The 20246-nt window shown below is 36.9% G+C and overlaps 1 protein-coding gene across 1 annotated transcript; it reads right to left on the minus strand.

Annotated features, from left to right (window-relative positions):
- Positions 1-579: 579 nt before the first annotated feature.
- On the minus strand, positions 580-11985 carry smtla (somatolactin alpha). The gene is made up of 5 exons (XM_017709097.1): positions 11947-11985; positions 10908-11098; positions 6574-6687; positions 4047-4226; positions 580-1850 (listed from the first exon to the last, which is right to left on the minus strand). Exons 1-5 carry the CDS (start codon positions 11960-11962, stop codon positions 1656-1658), a joined length of 696 nt encoding a protein of 231 aa, XP_017564586.1. The 5' UTR covers positions 11963-11985; the 3' UTR covers positions 580-1655.
- Positions 11986-20246: the final 8261 nt, after the last annotated feature.

Raw genomic sequence — 20246 nt, forward strand, 5'->3', positions numbered from 1 at the left:
GATAAATGAATAAATCTTTTATGAAATTTGCCATTCATACAAAGAAACTGCTGGTATTGTTAATACAATGAAGTGTCCAGACCTCAACATCATTAAATATGCAGTTGCAATAAAGGAGGCAAAGGGTGGACATAGTAAGTACTGCCAACAAAATGCATAAGGAGTTGCTGAGGCTATTGTGTAATTGTTCATTGTGTAAAATGAGGAACTTGTACTGAAATGCTATTTTGACTGGAGATGAGATTTTTGCCCAGTAGTGTAAATAATGTAGGCCAGGAATTTCCACTTGCTACTATATCTATATCAAAATATAGATAGTAGCAGCATAATTATACATCTTATTTTGCTGAAAAGCCAGTTAGCCTCCTATTTTGCTGCACTAGCCAAAAAAAAAAAGTGGCCATCAACCAATTTGGCTGCAAATGAATCTCAGTTGACCATAAAAATCCATGATCAGTGCATCCTTAATGTAGTGTCACACACATGGCCTTTTGTATTTTGTACAGGCTGTAACAGAATCAGTGTCTAATACCAAAGAAAAACATTTAATATGACACAGAGATGTGCAAATACGCAAGCAAAGGTGCTGAGAGTAGATTTATTGAGATTTGTATGGCAGATAATAAAGTACAATACAAGCACAAGCAGTCAGCGTCTCACCTCTGGGGCCGAAGATAGATACAAGACTTGGTGATATGCAAAGTTTTTTTTATCGTTCCTTCAGTCCAAATTCATAAGCCTACAGCACACACACACATACACCAAACACTATCCGCACTCAGCTCCCTCACTCTCTCTGGGTCTCTCTGCTAGCTTACTTCTGCATCTAGAGCTTCGTCTCACTAATGCCGAGGTGAAGCTAGCTCCACTTTGGAAGAAAAAAAAGGAAAAGAGAAAAGATCTGTGCAAATTCACTGGAGGCCCAAAGAAATAATGAACAACAGCCAGGGAACCGAGGAGGAATACAAACTCCAGTTAAGAACAAAGAGGCAGTCAAATCAATGGTGAAATATGCAGATTCAGTGAAAAAGCAAACATGCATTGCTACCCGGGGGGACTCTGTCCGCAGTCTCTTCGCCATGGTCTACAATATTCTGCTTTGCTTTAAAGGAGCAAACATGCATTATAAATTGCGATCGCGCATAATGAGTTTGAATTCACACTGGAAATATAGCTACATCAGTGGCCAGCATTTGTTACAGTTCTTACCCACATTACCATTCATGCCACTTTATTTAGAAAGCTTGTATTTCTACTAACTGACCACTTTATGAGCTCCACTTTCCTCATATGTCCACTATAGCTGCAGAGTTACCCATCAACAACCCAACCTATTCATTATTGATCAGATAATGATCATAGGACCACTGTTGACCAGACTATTTTGGTGGTGGGCCATTTTCAGCACTGGTAGATTGGGTCCACCACCCAAATACATCTAACCAAGAGCAGCTCTGTGGTCAGAAATTGAAGGGTTAGAGGATAGCTAATACAACAACACATGGGCTACATTCTCTAACCACACCAGCAAGGTGGATCCATGAGGGGATTCCAATAAAGTATCCAGTAGAAGCGACAGTCCATCTAAGAAAAAGTAGAGTATTCTAGCTGCTGCTGAGTGCTACTGAGTGCTAATTATTCAAGGTCAGATACATTCAGTAGAGGGCGCAGCCCAGCTTGTCTGTTTGACGACATTTGAGGAGCTTCAAGAAGGTTTCCATCTTGTGGGCGTCCTTCTTGAAGCAGGAGAGTAAGGTGTAGTCCCTGAGGACGGACTCCAATACCTCAGGCTGAACATCGTACTGCACCACTCCAGGTGGGGATGGGGACAGCATTCCCTCATCTAGCATCTGGAAATCAACACAGACCAGGGATGACCATCAGAGGCAGTTTCGTATCTGCATGTCTTATTCAGTATAACCATGCTAGAGCTGATCTGTTGTTGAAATATGAAAAGATGATGGATTCACTATAATCCTGGGTAACATTTCAGTAAAATACATATATGTGCTTGTTAATGCTTTACAGATCAGTAGTTCACAATTAATTGCCTAGTTATTACTACATTAATAATCAGTTGTGCCTCATCAAGCTTATAGCTGGTCATTAACTCATCAAGCCAGCAATTACTTAATAACAGGCTGTCCTTTACTACACTATGATGCAGTAACAAGGGTAATCATTTTCCAGAGCAGATGTCATGCTCCGATTAAGCTGTTCCAAGCTAGTGTTGATAATGAAAAATATCATGGGCATTCAGCCATCATTTGCTTAAAAGAGTCAAAATGAATAGTGGAGCTAAGAGAAGTTGATAGGCGAACATTAATTATTGTTCTAAAACAGATCAGTCCTAAAAGCAGATTGGCTGAGCTGCGTTTGAAGCTGTTGTAAAATCCACAACATATACACACCTATGATCGACTCACAACAGCTGAATTGTGTATCACTGCACCACAGCGTGAAAAACCCTTTGACTCAAATGACGCTCACGTGGACCACCGAGTATAATGATGAGGTAAGAACCTAGTTCTGCTTAAACTGATGGACTGGCAACTTACGTTCTTAACTAGAACTTGGCTGATCAGCTAGCCAAAATGCTAAAAGATAGCTTACAGCCTAAACGATGCAGCAGGCTTGAATTAAAGCACTTAAGGTATGATTCACTCTAAAACGGCAGTATAAGAGTCTAAAAATGTCACTTGAATGTCTTATTTGCTTACATGCGTGTTTCACGCAGAAGTCACGTCGAACCCAGGCTGAATCCCAACTGGCTCTGTACTCCCTAAATAGCGTGCTTCCTTTGAAAGTTGAGGAATTCTAGTCTCTACAGCCAAATAGTGCATTGTTTATTAAGTGTGGATGTGTCCCAAATGGCTATTTTTTAGCTATATTGTGCTCTGTTGGGCTGCAGGAGTCCGTATTTAAATTCTAATGTAGTGCAGCATGTAGGGAGCAGGGAGACATTTGAGATTCAGCCTGACTATGAGAACAGGGTCCCACAGTGGTAATTTGATGACCAAAATACCCTCACGTTGTGAAGCTTTTTTGCAATAAACAGTGCTGTTTTATCACATGTTCATTATTATATGAGAAAAAGTTACAAAGTTCATGAAATGACCGCAATGTACAGCACTGGTCTACTGAACGTTCTTCTCCTCATTCAGTGATCCATGGTTACTTGGCAATGATATACTATACTCTAAAAGAACTACATTTCTTGGTGAAAAACTTGTTTATGTCAATGATTATTAATAATAATTTAAATTATTTTCTAAAAAGTGTATTTTATGTTGGCTGCCATTAAACTCCAAGGGAGTTTATAGAGTTCTAAGAGCACCTTTCCTGTAGCAAAATGCAGCAACTCACAACCTCTCTCTGAACTAAACCACAGAGAAATTTCAACCTTTATTTTTATTACTTTTAATATTGTGTTCGGTATCAGTTAACTAACTCTGCAGAAAAGGTCTGTTTGAAAATAGCTTAAAGATATGAGGTGAAGAAGACTAGGCTGTAATATTATTTGAGGCCAATAGTACTTGCCTGTGTATCTATAAAAAGATGTTACTGTTTTCCTTTGTGTAAATTTCAGGCGATCTGCTGTGGCTTTGTTTGGTCTCATTTTGAGTTTAATTGTGTGCAGTAAAAGAAAAATAAATGTGTGCAGAGAAGCAGAGAGAATGAACAGTGTAGCTCAGATTCTTAGCCAGACTTTCCACTAGGGGAAACCCTGCTTTTGACCATAATTACCATGTAGATGTAGATGCAGATATTTCTTTAAAACACTTGCCAATTGTGCACTTGTGGTGTTTCTACTCTTCTAATGTCAGTAATTTGTCACTCATCTGTACATTAACCTCATAACTCCAGTGCAAATTTCAGACTTCAGTCACCAAACTGAAAATGACTCAGCTGATACAAAAATATTAGATTTTAGATGTAGATCTAGCAAGGGCAAATCAGTTCAATGCATTATTGATTTTAGCTATATATGAATTTATGGAGAACTAGCCTTAGAATTGAAGGGTTTAAGTAAATGTATAGCATACCTTGCGTATCAGGACCACCACGCCTTGCTCTAGGCTCACCAGTTTATCGGACACCCACTTGGTCCTATTGAGGAGAGTGTCCGGCGCATCATCGTAGCGATCCAGAGTGGTCTGCAGGTAAACCAGTGGCTCGATCCAGGACTGGACCATCATTAACACAGAGTGAAGGAGCCATTTGTCCTGCAGAGGGCAGTATAGAGCCTGTAAGACTACAGCAACTATGGACCGGCCCTTTGATGTCCATCCCATAATAGTGCCAGCTAGTTCTTCTAAGAAAGCCCACTGCAGAGGTCACATTCAGTCTCTCAGTGGTTTGTGCAACTTGTATAACAGGTATTCAATGACTTTCCAATGATTTTTGAGTAGGTGTGCAACACAACAGGAGACTGGACCGTAGAAATGCTGAGTGTGTCCACCTCGGGCAGCTAAAGCCATTAGTGTGAATGAAATAAAAGGTTAAAATAGCAGTAGATGCATGAATATTGAAATCTGATGTGTCTGGCTGTACAGAAAAGAAAGGTGGTTTGAGTGGCAGAGGCAATTTGTTCTTTATCTGAAAGGTCACCCATTGGTCTAAAATGGATGCCAAAGAAAAAGCTATAGAAAAGGGTGAAGTCCTGTTAAATAGACCATCTACGTCCAAAAACAGCAAGCGGACTAAGAAAGAAAGACTAAACATACTGATGCTATAAAACTCAGCATTGTCTCTATCATTGGTTAAGAAAGTACGTTTATTGAGTGCCACAGAATACTGTTGGTAAGCCTTGTCAAGCGTTAATGCAGCTTTTTCATGTCAGTTGAAAGAACCACTTGCACTTTTCCCCCAAAAAATCGAACAGCACCAGCAAAGGAATGCATCTAAAGGCCCTCAAGAACTGCTTCTGTTGAAACTGAGTGACCACTCGGCCAATCATGTAAACCATACAGCAAGCATAAATGAGATTTAGCTGGGAGATGGGGGAACTGTTGGCCCCTGTTGAGTGCTACAGCTCACAGAGGAGATTGGTAGCTGTTCTAGAAAATGTTTTTCAGTTAATAGAGCTTTACTTTAGGCTACTTCAGACCCTCAGTGAATCACACAGGTTCAGGCTGGTGGGTGTATTATAGAAAAAAAATCTTCTCTGTGTTATTTTCTACAACTTGATGTTATGAGAAGGACAGTGAGTTCATTTGACATCAAAAATGTTTCATTATAATCGACCAGACACTTCATTAAATCATTAAGTACACCTTGTATCCGCACTCTTTGTCCATTATATCAGCCATACAGGTGAACTTATAGATGGTCTCTCTGCAAAATTACTTTTTAACCTTTTTGCCCTTTTCTTGGTGAGGACCACCACAGAGCAGGTATTATGTTCAACTGCATTTCCAAAAAAAAAAAAAAAAAAAAAAAATATATATATATATATATATATATATATATATATATATATATATATACATGTCCGGTGGTCTGACGAATTAATGTTTGGAATTCTTTTTGGAAATCATGGACACGGTGTCCTCCAGGCTAAAGACCAGTATTCATTATGGTAAAAGGGGGCATTAGTGCACATGGTATGGGTGACGTGCACATTTATGAATGCTGAGTGATATATACATGTTTTGGTAACATATGCTGCCATCCAGACAACGTCTTTTTCAGAGAAGGCCTTGCTTATTTCAGCAAAGCAATATCAAACCATGTTCTGCATGTATCACAACAGCACTGCTCCATATTAAAAGAGGAAAAAAAAAGAAAAAAGAAAAAAATATGATAAATGAGCCCCCGAACTGTCGAGCAGCTGAAATCCTGTATTAACCAAGAATGGAAAACATTTCACTTTTTTAAAAACTAAAGCAGTGTCTCCTCAGTTCCCAAACACATACAGCGTGCTGTTAAAAGAAGAGGTGATGAAACACAGTGGTAAACATGGCCCAACTTTCCAACTTTCCAACATTCCAACATTCCATACATTCCGACTTTTTTGGAATGTATTTTTGTATTTATTTAAAATTCAAAATGGGCATTTTTTTTAAAATATGCATATCATTGCATTCTATTTTTATTTGCATTCTGCACAGCATCCCAAATGTTTTGGAAATAGGGATTTATATATATATATATATATATATATATATATATATATATATATATGTTTTTTTTTTTTGTAACTATTTTCCTAGTATATGTAGTATATTGTATTAAAAGTGTTATTCACCTGTAGCTTGTTTTAAGTAAGTAAGCTTAACTTTATATCTTCATTTTGTTCCAAGCAGTTACTTTCAAATTGCAACCAATGTTTTCCTAGTGACTATCAGTAATACTATAATTAAAAAAGAAATAAATGAATACATGTAACAAAAAAACAAGGCTGTTAAGCATTAAAAGAATCCCTGCCTCATGGATTAGCTGAGTGGAGGGGAGTTAGAGAAACGACTACAGGCTCATTTTACAGGAACTGGAATCAAGCCACAGCTCACCCTTCATTTTACAAATGAATGAACATTAAAAACGGCGAAGAGGCTATGTCCATCTGCTCACCGATATCTGCTGGAGTTCGCTCTTGGAGTTCGGGATGGTGAAGGCCTTGGTGACGCAGGCGTTTCCTCCCTGGTTTCTGAACGCTCTCATTGAGTATGGGACAAACATCTCTTCCTGTAAAAACACAGTTACAGCTATTAGTGTGCAGCCTTGCAGAACTCTACACAACCAGACTTATATTTCCAGTGTGCGTGTTCAAGAATACAAATGCATCTAATGAGGCTACTTTACATCAGAATTAATCTCTAAAACACGTTCAAATCTGTGAAGTGAAAGGAAAACCCGGTGCTTACAGTAACATATTTAGAAAGAAATACTACATTGACTTTAACTCTTTAATAACCCAGGCTTATTCTATACAAAGGCTTATTATTCAGTAGCTACAGGGACCTGTGGCTTGTTAAGGGGTTAATCTGTATGCAGGACAAACAATGAGAGAAGCAAGACCGTAGGAAGATGACTGATGATTCATAACCTTTAATATGCAGATGATACAAGAGTCATAGCACAAAATCTGAAGACCTGAAGGCCCTGATAAGGAAGCTTAAAGAACAAAGAGTGCAAAGATGAAGCTCAATGTGAAGAAGACTGAGGCTATCGCAACAAGAAAGGCTGCCAACTGTTTCATTGATGGAGAAGATCAGTTATTAACGGGGATCTAGCACTTACATATTGACACTCAGCAGAACAAGGATGAACAGGCTGGAAAAGATCTTCAAACGCAATAATTTGTCTCTACAAATGAAATGCAGAACTGCCCAGGCTGGGATCTTCTCTGTGGTTCTTTGTGGATGTTATACAGGAAGATTCACTCGAAAGAGGCCCCAAACTCCCATGATGAAGCGATTTGAACCAAAAAAATACACTACATACCTTGACACATGCGTAATCGATTGCATTACATTTGATGCTGAAAGTGATCTCCAGTGAGCTCCATTTTCTGCCAGACACATGAAGAGGCATGGGGTTTCCACCCGGAAGTTGTAAACTGAGGTTTCTCTTGGCTTGTTCAAAGCTCCATATACTGAGGAGCACATTGCATGTGGTTTTGTTCAGATTGATTCATTCTAGTGTGAGTTATTACAGAATGTTTGGAGCCTTTTTTACATGAATCTGCCTGTAGATGGACAATAAACAAGTGGGAGTGGAAACATACAGATACCTTGGAACTTCTGAGACCTCTGAGACTTCCTCGTATGGCAATGAAAACAAACAGGCAGGTGCTCAGACAAATCAAGTTTCACCACTTACTTGGGTCTTGTCCTGTTTTGGACTTAGAAGAACCTATTCACTGGAAAAGAACATTACGCTGGGAAGAGTTTAAGGTAAAAAGGAAAAGAAAGACCAGATGAACCAGCCAATTAGAAGCCTGAAGGCCCAAACAGGTAGATTTTTCAGAGAACATAAGTCAAAAATGACTTAACATATTATTATTATTATTATTAATAATAATAATAATAATAATATTCCTAGGAAAGAGTCACTAAGCTGAGCCAAAATGTCATTAAGCTCAGCCAAAAAACCCTTAAGTTGCCTTTATTTTAAAAATATTTTCTTGCATTTATTGCACAGACTGAGGATGGCATATTCTTGTCAAAGCATATATGTAGGCATATATATGTAACACTTCTTCTTCTTCTTCTTTCGGCTGCTCCCTTTAAGGGTCGCCACAGCGGATCATCTGCCTCCATCTTGCCCTATCCATTGCCTCCTCAACTTTCATACCAACCATCTCCATGTCCACCTTCACTACATCCATAAACCTTCTCTGAGGTCTACCTCTTCTCCTTCTACCCGGCAGCTCCATCTCCAACATTCTTTGCCCAATATATCCACTATTCCTCCTCAACACACGTCCAAACCATCTCAACCTGGCCTCTCTGGCTTTATCTCCAAACTGCTCCACCTTCACTGTCCCTCTGATCTGCTCATTTCTAATCTTGTCCAGCCTCGTCACTCCCAACGATAACCTCAGCATCTTCATCTCCGCCATCTTCAGCTCAGCCTCCTGTCTTTTAGACAGAGCCACAGTCTCCAAACCATACATCATAGCAGGACACACTACTGTCTTGTAATATATCTGTAACACTACTGGGACTAAATATATGTTAACACATGATAATCTACACCAGCTCTTTTTCCACGTGTTATCACCCTTTCTTTTTTATAACTTGTGAAAAGAAGAAAAAAAAACGGCTTCTAATTAGAGATAGAACGATGAAAGTGTTGCCATTTGTCAAGAGATAAGTTCTATGGCATCAGTTGCCAGAGAGGAATTCAGCGAAATAATTCATTTTCCACAGCAGCTTTGTCTGAGAGACGGCTTTCAGTTGCTGTGAAACATCTGGCTCTCTATATCCATCTAATTAACATTAACCTCTCATTAATTCAGGCTCTTCCAGAGGGGAAAACAAGATGAATCTCGGTAATGTCGTTTCAAATGTGAATCCAGAGCTGCGCACAGCTTCACTAATTTTGGCAACTATTATTAACAGTAAAATGTATTAAACACTATTTTTTTTTCATCAGTAATGTGATATTGTCTGCATGAATAGTTGACTGGTAATAAAAGCAACTGCATTGTTATTTTTGTTTTTAAATATCACAGCTGTGATCCTTTGAGAAAGTTGTGTTTAGTTAAATGATATTTAGTCACGTAAACTATGTTCAGCTGTTATATCACAGGCAAAAGGGCAAAAAAACAAGTCATGCAAAAACACTCTAACCTTGCAATGTAAGTTAATGTAAAGAGGCTTAATTTCAAATGATTTTGGAACATTTCATTTGGTCCAATCATCATGACATTTTCACACACCATGAATGAGAGCTGGCGTATTGAAATTATCTAGAAAAATAAAAAAGCGACCAAAAATGGAGATAGATAGTTTTTACTGGACAGTGATGACATCGCTGTTGTCGGAAGAAAACCTTGCATCTCCATTTTTGTCATTTGTCAGTTTTTGATATAATTTGAAAATCCCTTTTGCTCTTTGCATTTTGGGATTGAAGAATTTCATGAAGAATGGACCAAATGAAATGGATCAAAATGACTTGGAAAGAAGTTTGGTTCCATTGACTTACATTAAAAGTTAATTAGGTTTCTTCCTTCTCCTGTAAAGTTACCATTTTGGAGATAGGAGGTTTTATATATATATATATATATATATATATATATATATATATATATATATATATTTCCATGAAACGTGGCAATACTCCACCTCAATAGTTCAGGATGCTTAGTCCACACTCTTTTAACTCTACTGGCAACCGATCTATAGGGACAACCAATCAAAATCTACATTTCAGCTGCGGAGCATATCCTGAACAACATATCCTTTATGATTTTGTATTTTTTAAATGGACATCTGCACAAAAATGTTTATTTTTTGCCAGTTTTGGCTTCGCAAAGTTACAGTCAGTCAGTTATTTAGTTCTAGTTTGCCTTTCAAACCAAATGTTGATTTGCGATTATAATCAGGAGGTCCACTCAAGCACTTATTTTGACACATATTGACTTTTGACTAATAAATATGTACATATGCTCTGACTTCAGTATATTCTTCCACAAATACAAGCTAAAATACACAGGAATTTGAATCTTTACCTTAAAAAGAGCAAATACTTATCTTTTTAGATACGTACTGCTCCACTGCTTGACCACCATTGAGCTTCAGACTGTACAATGCTGTGCAAACCTGACCCTCATGAACTGACCCTCCTGCTGCTGCTGCTGCTGCATAAACTCAAACTATCTAATTAACCATTGCTCCGCCTGTTTTTCCCCATTTTGTATTTTAATATTTTATACTAACGCTATTTGCTGTCCGGTGTGGACCAGGATGGATTCTCCTTTAGAGTCCTGGTTCCTCTCAAGGTTTCTTCCTCTTGCTCTTAGAGAGTTATTCCTGTAAAAAGTGCTATAAAAATAGACTTTGACTTGACTTGACAAGAATTTAGATGCACTTTCATTGTTTAATCCATTCTATATTTTTTTCTTATTGATTTTTTTCTCACTGATATATTTTTTGTCTGTTATTTTATTTATTTTGTCTATTATTCTTATGATTATGATTATTATTATGATTATTATTATGATTATATAAGTATTGTTTCATTTTTGGTTTGTTTTTTGCATTAGAGAAAATATTCCTTTGCATAGTCATGTACTGAAAACATGTATTCACTAAATTCAGCAACTGCCCACTAACCTCAATTATAAATAAGTTTTGAGTCAATGTGACTCATTTTCTAAGAGTCGGGTGACACATTCAAACGTATTGTCTGTGGGAACTGATAGAGAAAGTTGAAATCTTCTCTGTGCTGAAACTCACAAACAGCGTGCAGGACTCCTCAGAGACACGGGAGATGAGCTCTGCATGCTGGATGACCCGGTCCAGAAGCTTCTCCTGAGAGATGGTCGCACAGCGGGACAGAGCGCCGGACTCATCCTTGCAGTCCAGAGGCACCGCCACTGTCCAGCAGAGGAGCGAGAGCAGCACACAGCACGGAAACGCGTGAACCACTAACCCACAGATATAAAGAACATCAGGGTTAATGCAGAATGTGCTGCATTTAAAGGGAAATTCCACCAAAATTTCAGAATTCCTGCCTTAAACCAGTATTATAAACATAATCACTCAGAGCTCTTTGATGTGAAATGCCATTCTAGAGAAAGTTCACATCAAGAATGGCTCACAGTGGTGATAGGGACCAGACATCCAAAGCACTTAATGTCTCTAAACGCTGCCTCACAGAAAGCTGTTATATAAAAGGGCTATGAATATATGAATAGATGATGTATGTGACATTGTTTTATAATAAGCTTTTGGCTTAAAACATATATTTTTTAGTACTTTGTGGCCGAGGGACAAACACAATCGTTCTAAAGAATCTTTCTATATGATGCTGTTTATATCTCAACTGAATTATAAAACCATTTTGAAACACTGGTGGAATTCTCCTTTAACTGGACACAGATCTCTTAAAAAGAACACACTGGTTAATTTATGAACACATCTCCTTCAGTTTACACAGACATACACTTAATAATAATACATAATATATAATACACTTAAATTGACACAACAATGTGCTACAAATGTAAAAAGACATTTATTACAGACTCTGAATTTACCTACACACCTTAACTTCATATGTTAAATATGGCTTCTGGCATCTGCATTTATTTTAGGAAGTAAGATTATTAAGAATGCATAAAGACGAAAAGGCTCAGAAGGTGCAAAGCTTTTGATTACATTGGTAAAAAGCTCTTCGCTGCAAAAGGAAATCTAAAAATAATTTGAGTAATTCAAAGTCCCTTTGTTAGTTAGTTTGCTACCTGCCTTGCAAATAAGAGAGAAACTGAAGTACCTTGAAGTCGACGCATTTTGTAATGAATTCTGCTTTGACTCCTTACAGGCACCTTCACTCCAGACTACCTTTATATAGTAGTTGAACTGCATGCATGATCATATATTTGTATATTCATAGGGCTTATCTGAGCGTGTGTTAAAGGATTACTCTCACCAAGGTCAGCTTGTATATATGCAGGCCTTCTGGACCTGAAATGCAGCCAAGAAGTCAGTTTATAGATTCAGAAGTCCAAAGCAAAATTCACACTCAAACTCAGCGGTCCAACTCATCATTTGGACCATTCTACTGAATTAGTTTAAACCGTGGTCTAATATATATATATATATATATATATATATATATATATATATATATATATATGTGTGTGTGTGTGTAATATATGTTTATATATAAATATATATAAAAAATATATGCATATATGAATTTTTAATATATTTTTAATATAAGTTTAATAATCTATTAAGTAGTTCAGACCTTAGAAATGTACTTTATTTATAGTATATTTATTTATTTATACTATATTTTTAAAGATTATGCTAAGAGGTTATTAGATCTAACTTATTCGATAACAATAAGGTAAATATGTATTAAAATATAGAATTTATAATTCACAAACTGTAAACTTTAAATTTCATCTTTTGAAAATAATGCTGACTTTTTTTTTTAAACATCCTTTTCATTTTAAAGTGAAGCTGGTAAATGTAATGTCACAACTGAAACACACAGTTTTAGTCTATGAGTGGAGCCTTAGCCACTCCTTTACATGGTAGAGCATCCTTGCCCTTTATGCCCACATAATGAGCAGGTAGATCCCATTGTTTGTCCTGAAGTCTGAACATCAGTGTGGAACATTACGAATTGTCCAAAAACTTTGTGCTTAAGTGAACAATATTAAGATTTTCTGTGTGTGCAACTGTTCAAAGCCGAGTGTGAGATTCATGGAGCGTTTTTGAGTTCTACTCAATTTTAGCTAAATTTGTCACTGCTGAAACATTTGGCAAAGTTTGAGTAATGTTGTGATTGAAAAAAAAAATCAAATGTTCAATCATTTAACAAAATAAACATAATTATGTTAACGTATCATTTAAAACGGAAGGTCCATATATACATTCTCTACTAAAACATAAATACAGCACTTTTCTGATATATATATATATATATATATATATATATATATATATATATACACACACACACACACACACACACACACACACACACACACACACACATATATGTATGTATGTTGTCAGATCAATCTCCAAAATGGTAACTTACAGGAGAAGGAAAAAGCTACTTTACTTTTAATGTAAGTCAACGAAATCTTTTTTTCAAAGTTGTAATCACACGATGTAAAGGGCAACAGCTGTATTCAAATTATTTGAAAAACTGAAAACGACAAAACTTGAGATACAAGGTTTTGTTCTGACAGCAGCGATATATAATTTATTCATTGTTTTTACAATAAAAAATACACCATGTCCCTTCAGGGGCTCTGCAACAAAGAGAAAGTCAATGAATAAACAAGACTTTTCAAAACTGGAGTTCAAAAATCAACTGTTCAAGATGTGGTAGATGAACAGTACTTAAAGCTTTCATCTTTAAGAGTGCAGAGAAAACCAAGCTCCACTCTGGCTCCAGATCTGCTCTGATCTGTGTTTCTGTCCATCTGGAAGGACAAACAAGTGGCACATTTGCAAATCCAACATGCTGCTGCTATCCTCAGAACAATAGACTGGACACCCTAGAATCCAGACCTCAACATCACTGAAAGTGTTTAGGATTACTGAGATTGGAAGAAGCAGAACATGCAACCAGCTACTAAGACTGAAGTGTAGAGGTGAGGAAAAATACCCCTGCAGACTTGTCTAATAATCTGAAAGCAAGTCTCCTGAATAAAGAATGGAGCCTGTAATAAAAATGATGTATGAACACAAAATAATGAAAATAGTGTTTAGTTGATGATACTTCTGTGTGATTTTTTCCTGAGAGCAGACAAGCACACAGTGGTCTCCTAGTATTTACTATCCACAGTCTGTCTTTTACTTTTTCTTACTCTTTTTTCTTTCCCCCAAACATTATTTGTTCCCAACACATAATAGTAATTTTACTTCTTACTATTTTATAACACATTTCCCAGACGCATTTCCTCAAAATCAGCATAATGACATCAAAGTAGGACCGTAGCTGCTCTGTAAACAAACACCTCCATTTCTTCTTATGGATATATCCATATGTAGACTACCATCTGTTTCCATTATTTGTCTATCACCTGCAGAAGAACACATATTGTTTGTTTCTCTCTCAGATGAATAAAAGGCTCATGCAGAGCTTTTTATGTTTCCCAATGTTGCACATATTTCTCTCTTTTATTTCATATATCTGCTTGTTGTTATCGTCTTCTGCAGGTTGTGGTCCCTCACTCCGCTGATAAGATGAGGTGATGCTACTTAATGGATGACAACATGTAGCCACAGCCACGTTGTCCATCCAAGATGCTCACTAAAGGTGATCCTGACCAAACGAATTCCTCATAAACTGTAATTGGCAGAGAGATAATTGCGATATATTTAATATTTTGAGATATAATTGAAACTCTGTGTGATTATATATATATATATATATATATATATATATATATATATATATATATATATATATATATATATACATACATACATACATACATACATACATATATGTGTATATCACAGCCACAACAAGTGTGTGCTTAGTGTCATCACCCCTCCCCCAATCCTTCCAAATGCATGATATTACCATAATTTGATGTTATCATAAAAAAGAGGGGTTACATTGTTGATATTTATTGCCCTTATGCCAAAACCTTGCATGTTCATTTTTTACTTTTGTGCATGATCTGAAAACTCCAATTACTTTTTATATTAAGTTAAAATTTGGTTATGATCAGATCAACAGAAGTGATTCAAAATTCCTTGAAACAAAATTTGGTTACATTAACTTTCAAATAAAATGACAGTTTTTTACCCTTTTCTGTAAAATAACCATTTTTGGAGGTTTTGTTCAGCAGCAAAATGTCAACTTGAAAGCAAAGCCAAATCCCAGACATTTTTGACTATTCCAAGATCCTGGCCAGATGCATTTTAGGTCCCAGGACATATCTTGGTAAGAAAAAAGGACATATGCTCATCCTAATATGTCACAAGTGTATAAGGTTGCATTTTACCGCCTGTAAAATAATCATCTATTGGCTGTTGTATTTGCTAGTGTGCTTATGTTAGGCTGTCAGAAATGAACTTCCTTACAGGGTGACGATGGTTCAGGATTAAGACGTTGCATGACTTGAGCCTGAAGATCAAGAAAAGGTCAGAATACAAAGGGCAGGACACATGAGATTCAGGAAAGAGCAAGAAACTAGAGATCCACACGTACGAAGGTGAAACGTCAGAAAAGTGTTACCTATTCACACCAATTCACACTGATCCACACCTACACCTGGGGCCCACCTTAATGACCACGGACGACAAAGATTATCCACCCAATACACATATAAGAGGATCCTCTTTCTCCGGAATAAAATCAAAGTTAAAGTAAAGCAATCAGCAATTTTGACTGTAAATAAAATAAATTATTGATCTATTGCTCAGCACTGTATGTGGTGGACATATAAGAGAAGTTTACAATAAAGTGGACAATCTCCTAGTATTTACTATCCACAGTCTGCCTTTTACTTTTTCTTACTCTTTTTTCTTTCTCCCAAACATTAATTGTTCCCAACATACAATGCATAATAGTGATTTTTACTTCTTACTATTTTATAACACATTTCCCAGTAGCATTTCCTCAAAATCAGCATAATGACATCAAAGTAGGACCGAAGCTGCTCTGTAAACAAACATCTCCATTTCTTCTTATGGATATATCCATATGTAGACTACCATCTATTTCCATTATTTGTCTATCACCTGCAGAAGAACACATATTGTTTGTTTCTCTCTCAGATGAATAAAAGGCTCATGCAGAGCTTTTTATGTTTCCCAATGTTGCACATATTTCTCTCTTTTATTTGATATATCTGCTTGTTGTTATCGTCTTCTGCAGGTTGTGGTCCCTCACTCCGCTGATAAGATGAGGTGATGCTACTTAATGGACGAAAACATGTAGCCACAGCCACGTTGTCCATCCGAGATGCTCACTAAAGGTGATCCTGACCAAACGAATTCCTCATAAACTGTAATTGGCAGAGAGATAATTGCGATATATTGAATATGTTGAGATATAATTGAAATTCAGGGTGATTCAAAAAGATTCATCTAACCCCATATATAGTCATGGGCTGGAGTTTAGGGGACCAGGCCTGTGACTGGAAGGTCGCCGGTTCAATCCCCTAAGCTGACAGTACATGACTTGAGCAAGGCACCTAACCCTGAACTGCTCCCTGGACGCCATGGATAGGGCTGCCCACCACTCTGGACAAGTGTGCTAACAGCTCCCTGCTGTGTGTGTTCGCTACACTCTCAGAAATAAAGGTATGGAGCTGTCACTGGGGCAGTACCCCTGTTGTCACTGTGGTGGTACCCTCAGGGGTACATCTCAGTACCTTTAGCCAAGGAACACAACTGAACCATAATCCACTGAAATTATATTTTCTAAGCTGTACTGACTCCACACAACCTGTCTCGTCTCCAAGCTCTGTTTTAAAACATTCGGTTATGGGAAGGTACAAATTTGTACTTTACAGCAGAAAACAAACTTATTGAAGGTTCACAATTGGACCGTAAAACAAATGTTATACCTTTGAGGGAACCTTTACACTGTTTGTACCTTGATAAATGTAAAATGTACCTGCATAGAACCTTTTATTTCTAACAGTGTAGTGTGTATGTGGTGTTTCACTGCACCGATGGGTTAAGTGCAGAGGTGAAATTCCCCTGTTATGGGACTAATCAGGGTCACATATAAGGTTATATGGCCTTTAACCCTGTCTGTGCACTGAAACACCACATACACACTAGTGAACACACTTGCCCAGAGCGATGGGCAGCCCTGTCCACAGTGTCCGGGGAGCAGTTGGGGGTTAGGTGCCTTGCTGAAGGGCACTTCAGTCACTGTGACCTGTGAAAACTGTACAAGTAGGGGTAATAAAACATAGATATTATTGGCTTTATCCAATCAAAACATGGGATATAAGAGATGGGATGGGATACATGGGATTTTTTTTTTTACAAATACTTTTTTATGGCTATGAAAAAATGCTGGAAGCAAAAACCAGTGACTTATTTGAGCCAACATGTCCAGTCAGTCTATGTTCTGGTATTCTCAAGGTATACATGCAGTTCTTGGAGTGTGTATCTTAGAGGCCTCCAGGCAGGGTAGACATCCACCCATTTGTTTATTTATTTTGCTTTAGGATGTATTTTGTTCATTCTTTCTGTTTGTTTTCATTTTAAATTAGATTTCTTTCAGTAAATATATGTACACATATGTAATACCAACCCACATTACAAAGTCTTGAAGCAGATGAAAACAGGACTCAAGCTAAAGGATGAGGAAAGGAGAGAACAGGCTCAGTCAGTAGAGAGGTCATTCAGAGGGAAACAGCAGGTAATTGGCTAATGAAGAGCACCTGTTCTTGGTCTTTCTATCCCCCTCTGTTTCTTACCAGATTAATGGAGAAGTGAGGGAAAGAATTGCCACGAGAGATTCCTGAAGGAGAGCTGTTTCGCTGTTGGACGTTTTTGCGAGTTATCATTTGGTGTGGTTCCCTAAAAGGCCCTTTAGTTTGGTTTGCAATGAATCATGGTTGGTCTCCAACCCAGGAAAAATGTAAATAACACCAAGTATTATCTGCACAACAAAGCACTTGACAAAAGAAGCCCATGCTACGGTCAAGATATAGAATGGAAACTTTTTTTTCTAGCATCTATTGTTTGTGAGCAGTTCAGCAGGAAGTGGAGTGAGTAACAACAACCGTTACAGCTTATCTCAAAGGTGGGGTTAACTGTAACAGTGGAGTTATTACAGTTGCTAAACTGATGCACAATTACAGTTGAACCAGGCAAGCTTTCCGCCTAAATACATAAGATTATGATTAGCAAAAGAGTCTTTCAAGCACTTTTTACCACAAGAAAAGCAAATATTAGCACTGATCAAATTATTATGTGCAAACAATTTAAGCACCAACAAGGAGGGACCAAGGGGGACCATGGCCAGCCTCATACAATTGCTGGTCCTCTCAGTGCCCTCCTCTGGTGAGTCGTATATGCATAATATGCTGTGTGATATGATTCCATCTAATATCTGAGGTACTATGGCTTTTAGTGAATATTATAAATTTGATTATATAATACAATTGCAAAATAAAAATTAAAGGTAACACTTTACTGTAGGACACTGTTCATTAGGCTACATGGCACCTACATAAGGTTGTCATGACAACTGACATATCCCTACATAACTGTTCATAAATGCTTATTACAACAGGCTGGCTTTGATCAAAATTTGCCAGTTTAACCATTTATAAAAACTTATATAGGGCAAAGTAAGTGATCAAGCTTATGTAGGTGTCATATAGGCTTATGAACAGCACCCTATAGTAAAGTGTTACCAAATTAAAGCAAAAATTCTAATTTATATGCGATTACGAAACTGTCACTGCACTAAATGCTCTGCATGACAGACAGGATTCACACAACATCACTTCAATGGTATAACATGAAACATAGGTCCAGCTGAAAAGAGCAAATAGTTCAACAACAACCATGTGGTAGACAGTGCACAACCTGTCTCAGCTGCAGAAATTGCAAGCTGAGCAATTTAAAAAGCCCTGTTTGAAAATACTTCAGAGCAGTACTTAAAAGTCTGTAGATGATAAATGTGTGGAACCTCGAGGTAAAGTTGTGTGCAAGCTGTCTACGTTGCAGTTAGCCTCCCATTCAAGCACAAGTAGGCTCAATAAAAACTGCACCCATCTGCATTTGATTTAGTTTTCATTCTCAAATTCAAATTGCCCCAGGTTTCCTGGAGTCATCATCCAACTAGTTTAATACTAAATAATACTTCATTATGTTAAATTAACAAAGTGTTAATATCAAATCAAACAAATCTATGTGATGGCTCGGGGCATCCAAGAAAAACCTGGGACCAAACGTTGCTCTTTTCATTAGCTTACAGGATTTTTTTTCAAATGAAGATGTTTAGTAGTAGTTTGGAAATAGACTAACCTTATGAAAGGTTTGTTAATTAGTGTATAATTGGTTAATAATTAGATCACAAACACTTTCAAATAATTAAACTTAATAAATAATAAAACTAAAAGTTTTAACCTTAATAAAATGAGAAAAACTGTTCAATCTGAGGAGTATGAATATATCATGAAGCTGACACTATTAATGCCAACTGATGGAGAACACAGAATAAGTTAAGTAACAAGAAAAATCTGAAGTTTAACTATATAAATAAACATGGGTTTACTATTAGGCAAACAACAGGTCACTGCTGGCCATTTTATTTATGTGTTGCGTTTGTTTATTAATGATTTTGCGATATTCATAAACCACGTAACAATGATTAAGAAACTAATTCAAAGCCATTCGTAAACCCATTATTAGGGTAGTCCTATTCTAAAGCATTGCTAGATATTGTAATTACCTTTTATTGCCTTTGTTCATTTGCATTTATTTTAATGATAAGGTGTGTTTACTATCACAAATACACTTATTGCCAAGATAAATGTTTTTTTAAACAATGTTCCAAGTCCTTTGCTCAATGCTGTATATTTTATTAACACACAATTATTTACATCTTGTTAATCTGTGTAGAAATCCATAAAAAATGGAATTGACAGAAATGAACTTCTGTGATGGTTTGTTTTGTGTGGCTACATTAACACTGCAATGATGCACAATAACACCACTTTAAAACTAACCTCACCTTGTTGAGGCTATACTTTAGCCAGACTAGTCTTGCTTGTAAGTTGTTTACAAAATGTTTTATTTTAAGACATTTTACAGCCGCAAATATAGCGATTAACTAATATAGGTCTGAATTCTGTGAATTATACACAAAATACAGTGATATTACAGTATGTGACTTGTATGGTGCATAATTTGCATTTTTTTAATCTGAATCTGTCTAAAAACAGTCTATTTTAAGATGATGAATCTTGATATGTCTTTCCAATCGCTGTGAAATTTCATATTAAAATGTCCATGCTGCCTTTTACCCATATCTGTCTTTGACCCACTATCCCCTGTACGTCAAAAGGACACCTCTGTTGACATTTGGTTTAAAGCTTTTAGCTACTGGCATTTACAGAG

The sequence above is a fragment of the Pygocentrus nattereri genome, chromosome 7 (assembly GCF_015220715.1).
Source record: "Pygocentrus nattereri isolate fPygNat1 chromosome 7, fPygNat1.pri, whole genome shotgun sequence".
Taxonomy (NCBI): domain Eukaryota; kingdom Metazoa; phylum Chordata; class Actinopteri; order Characiformes; family Serrasalmidae; genus Pygocentrus; species Pygocentrus nattereri.

Coding starts and splice junctions, on each gene's coding strand:
- smtla (XM_017709097.1), bottom strand. Junction 6,688..10,907: donor AGGAGTCCTGCACGCTGTTT/GTGAGTTTCAGC, acceptor GTGTTTTTACAG/GAAGAGATGTTTGTCCCATA. Junction 4,227..6,573: donor GCGAACTCCAGCAGATATCG/GTGAGCAGATGG, acceptor TGCCCTCTGCAG/GACAAATGGCTCCTTCACTC.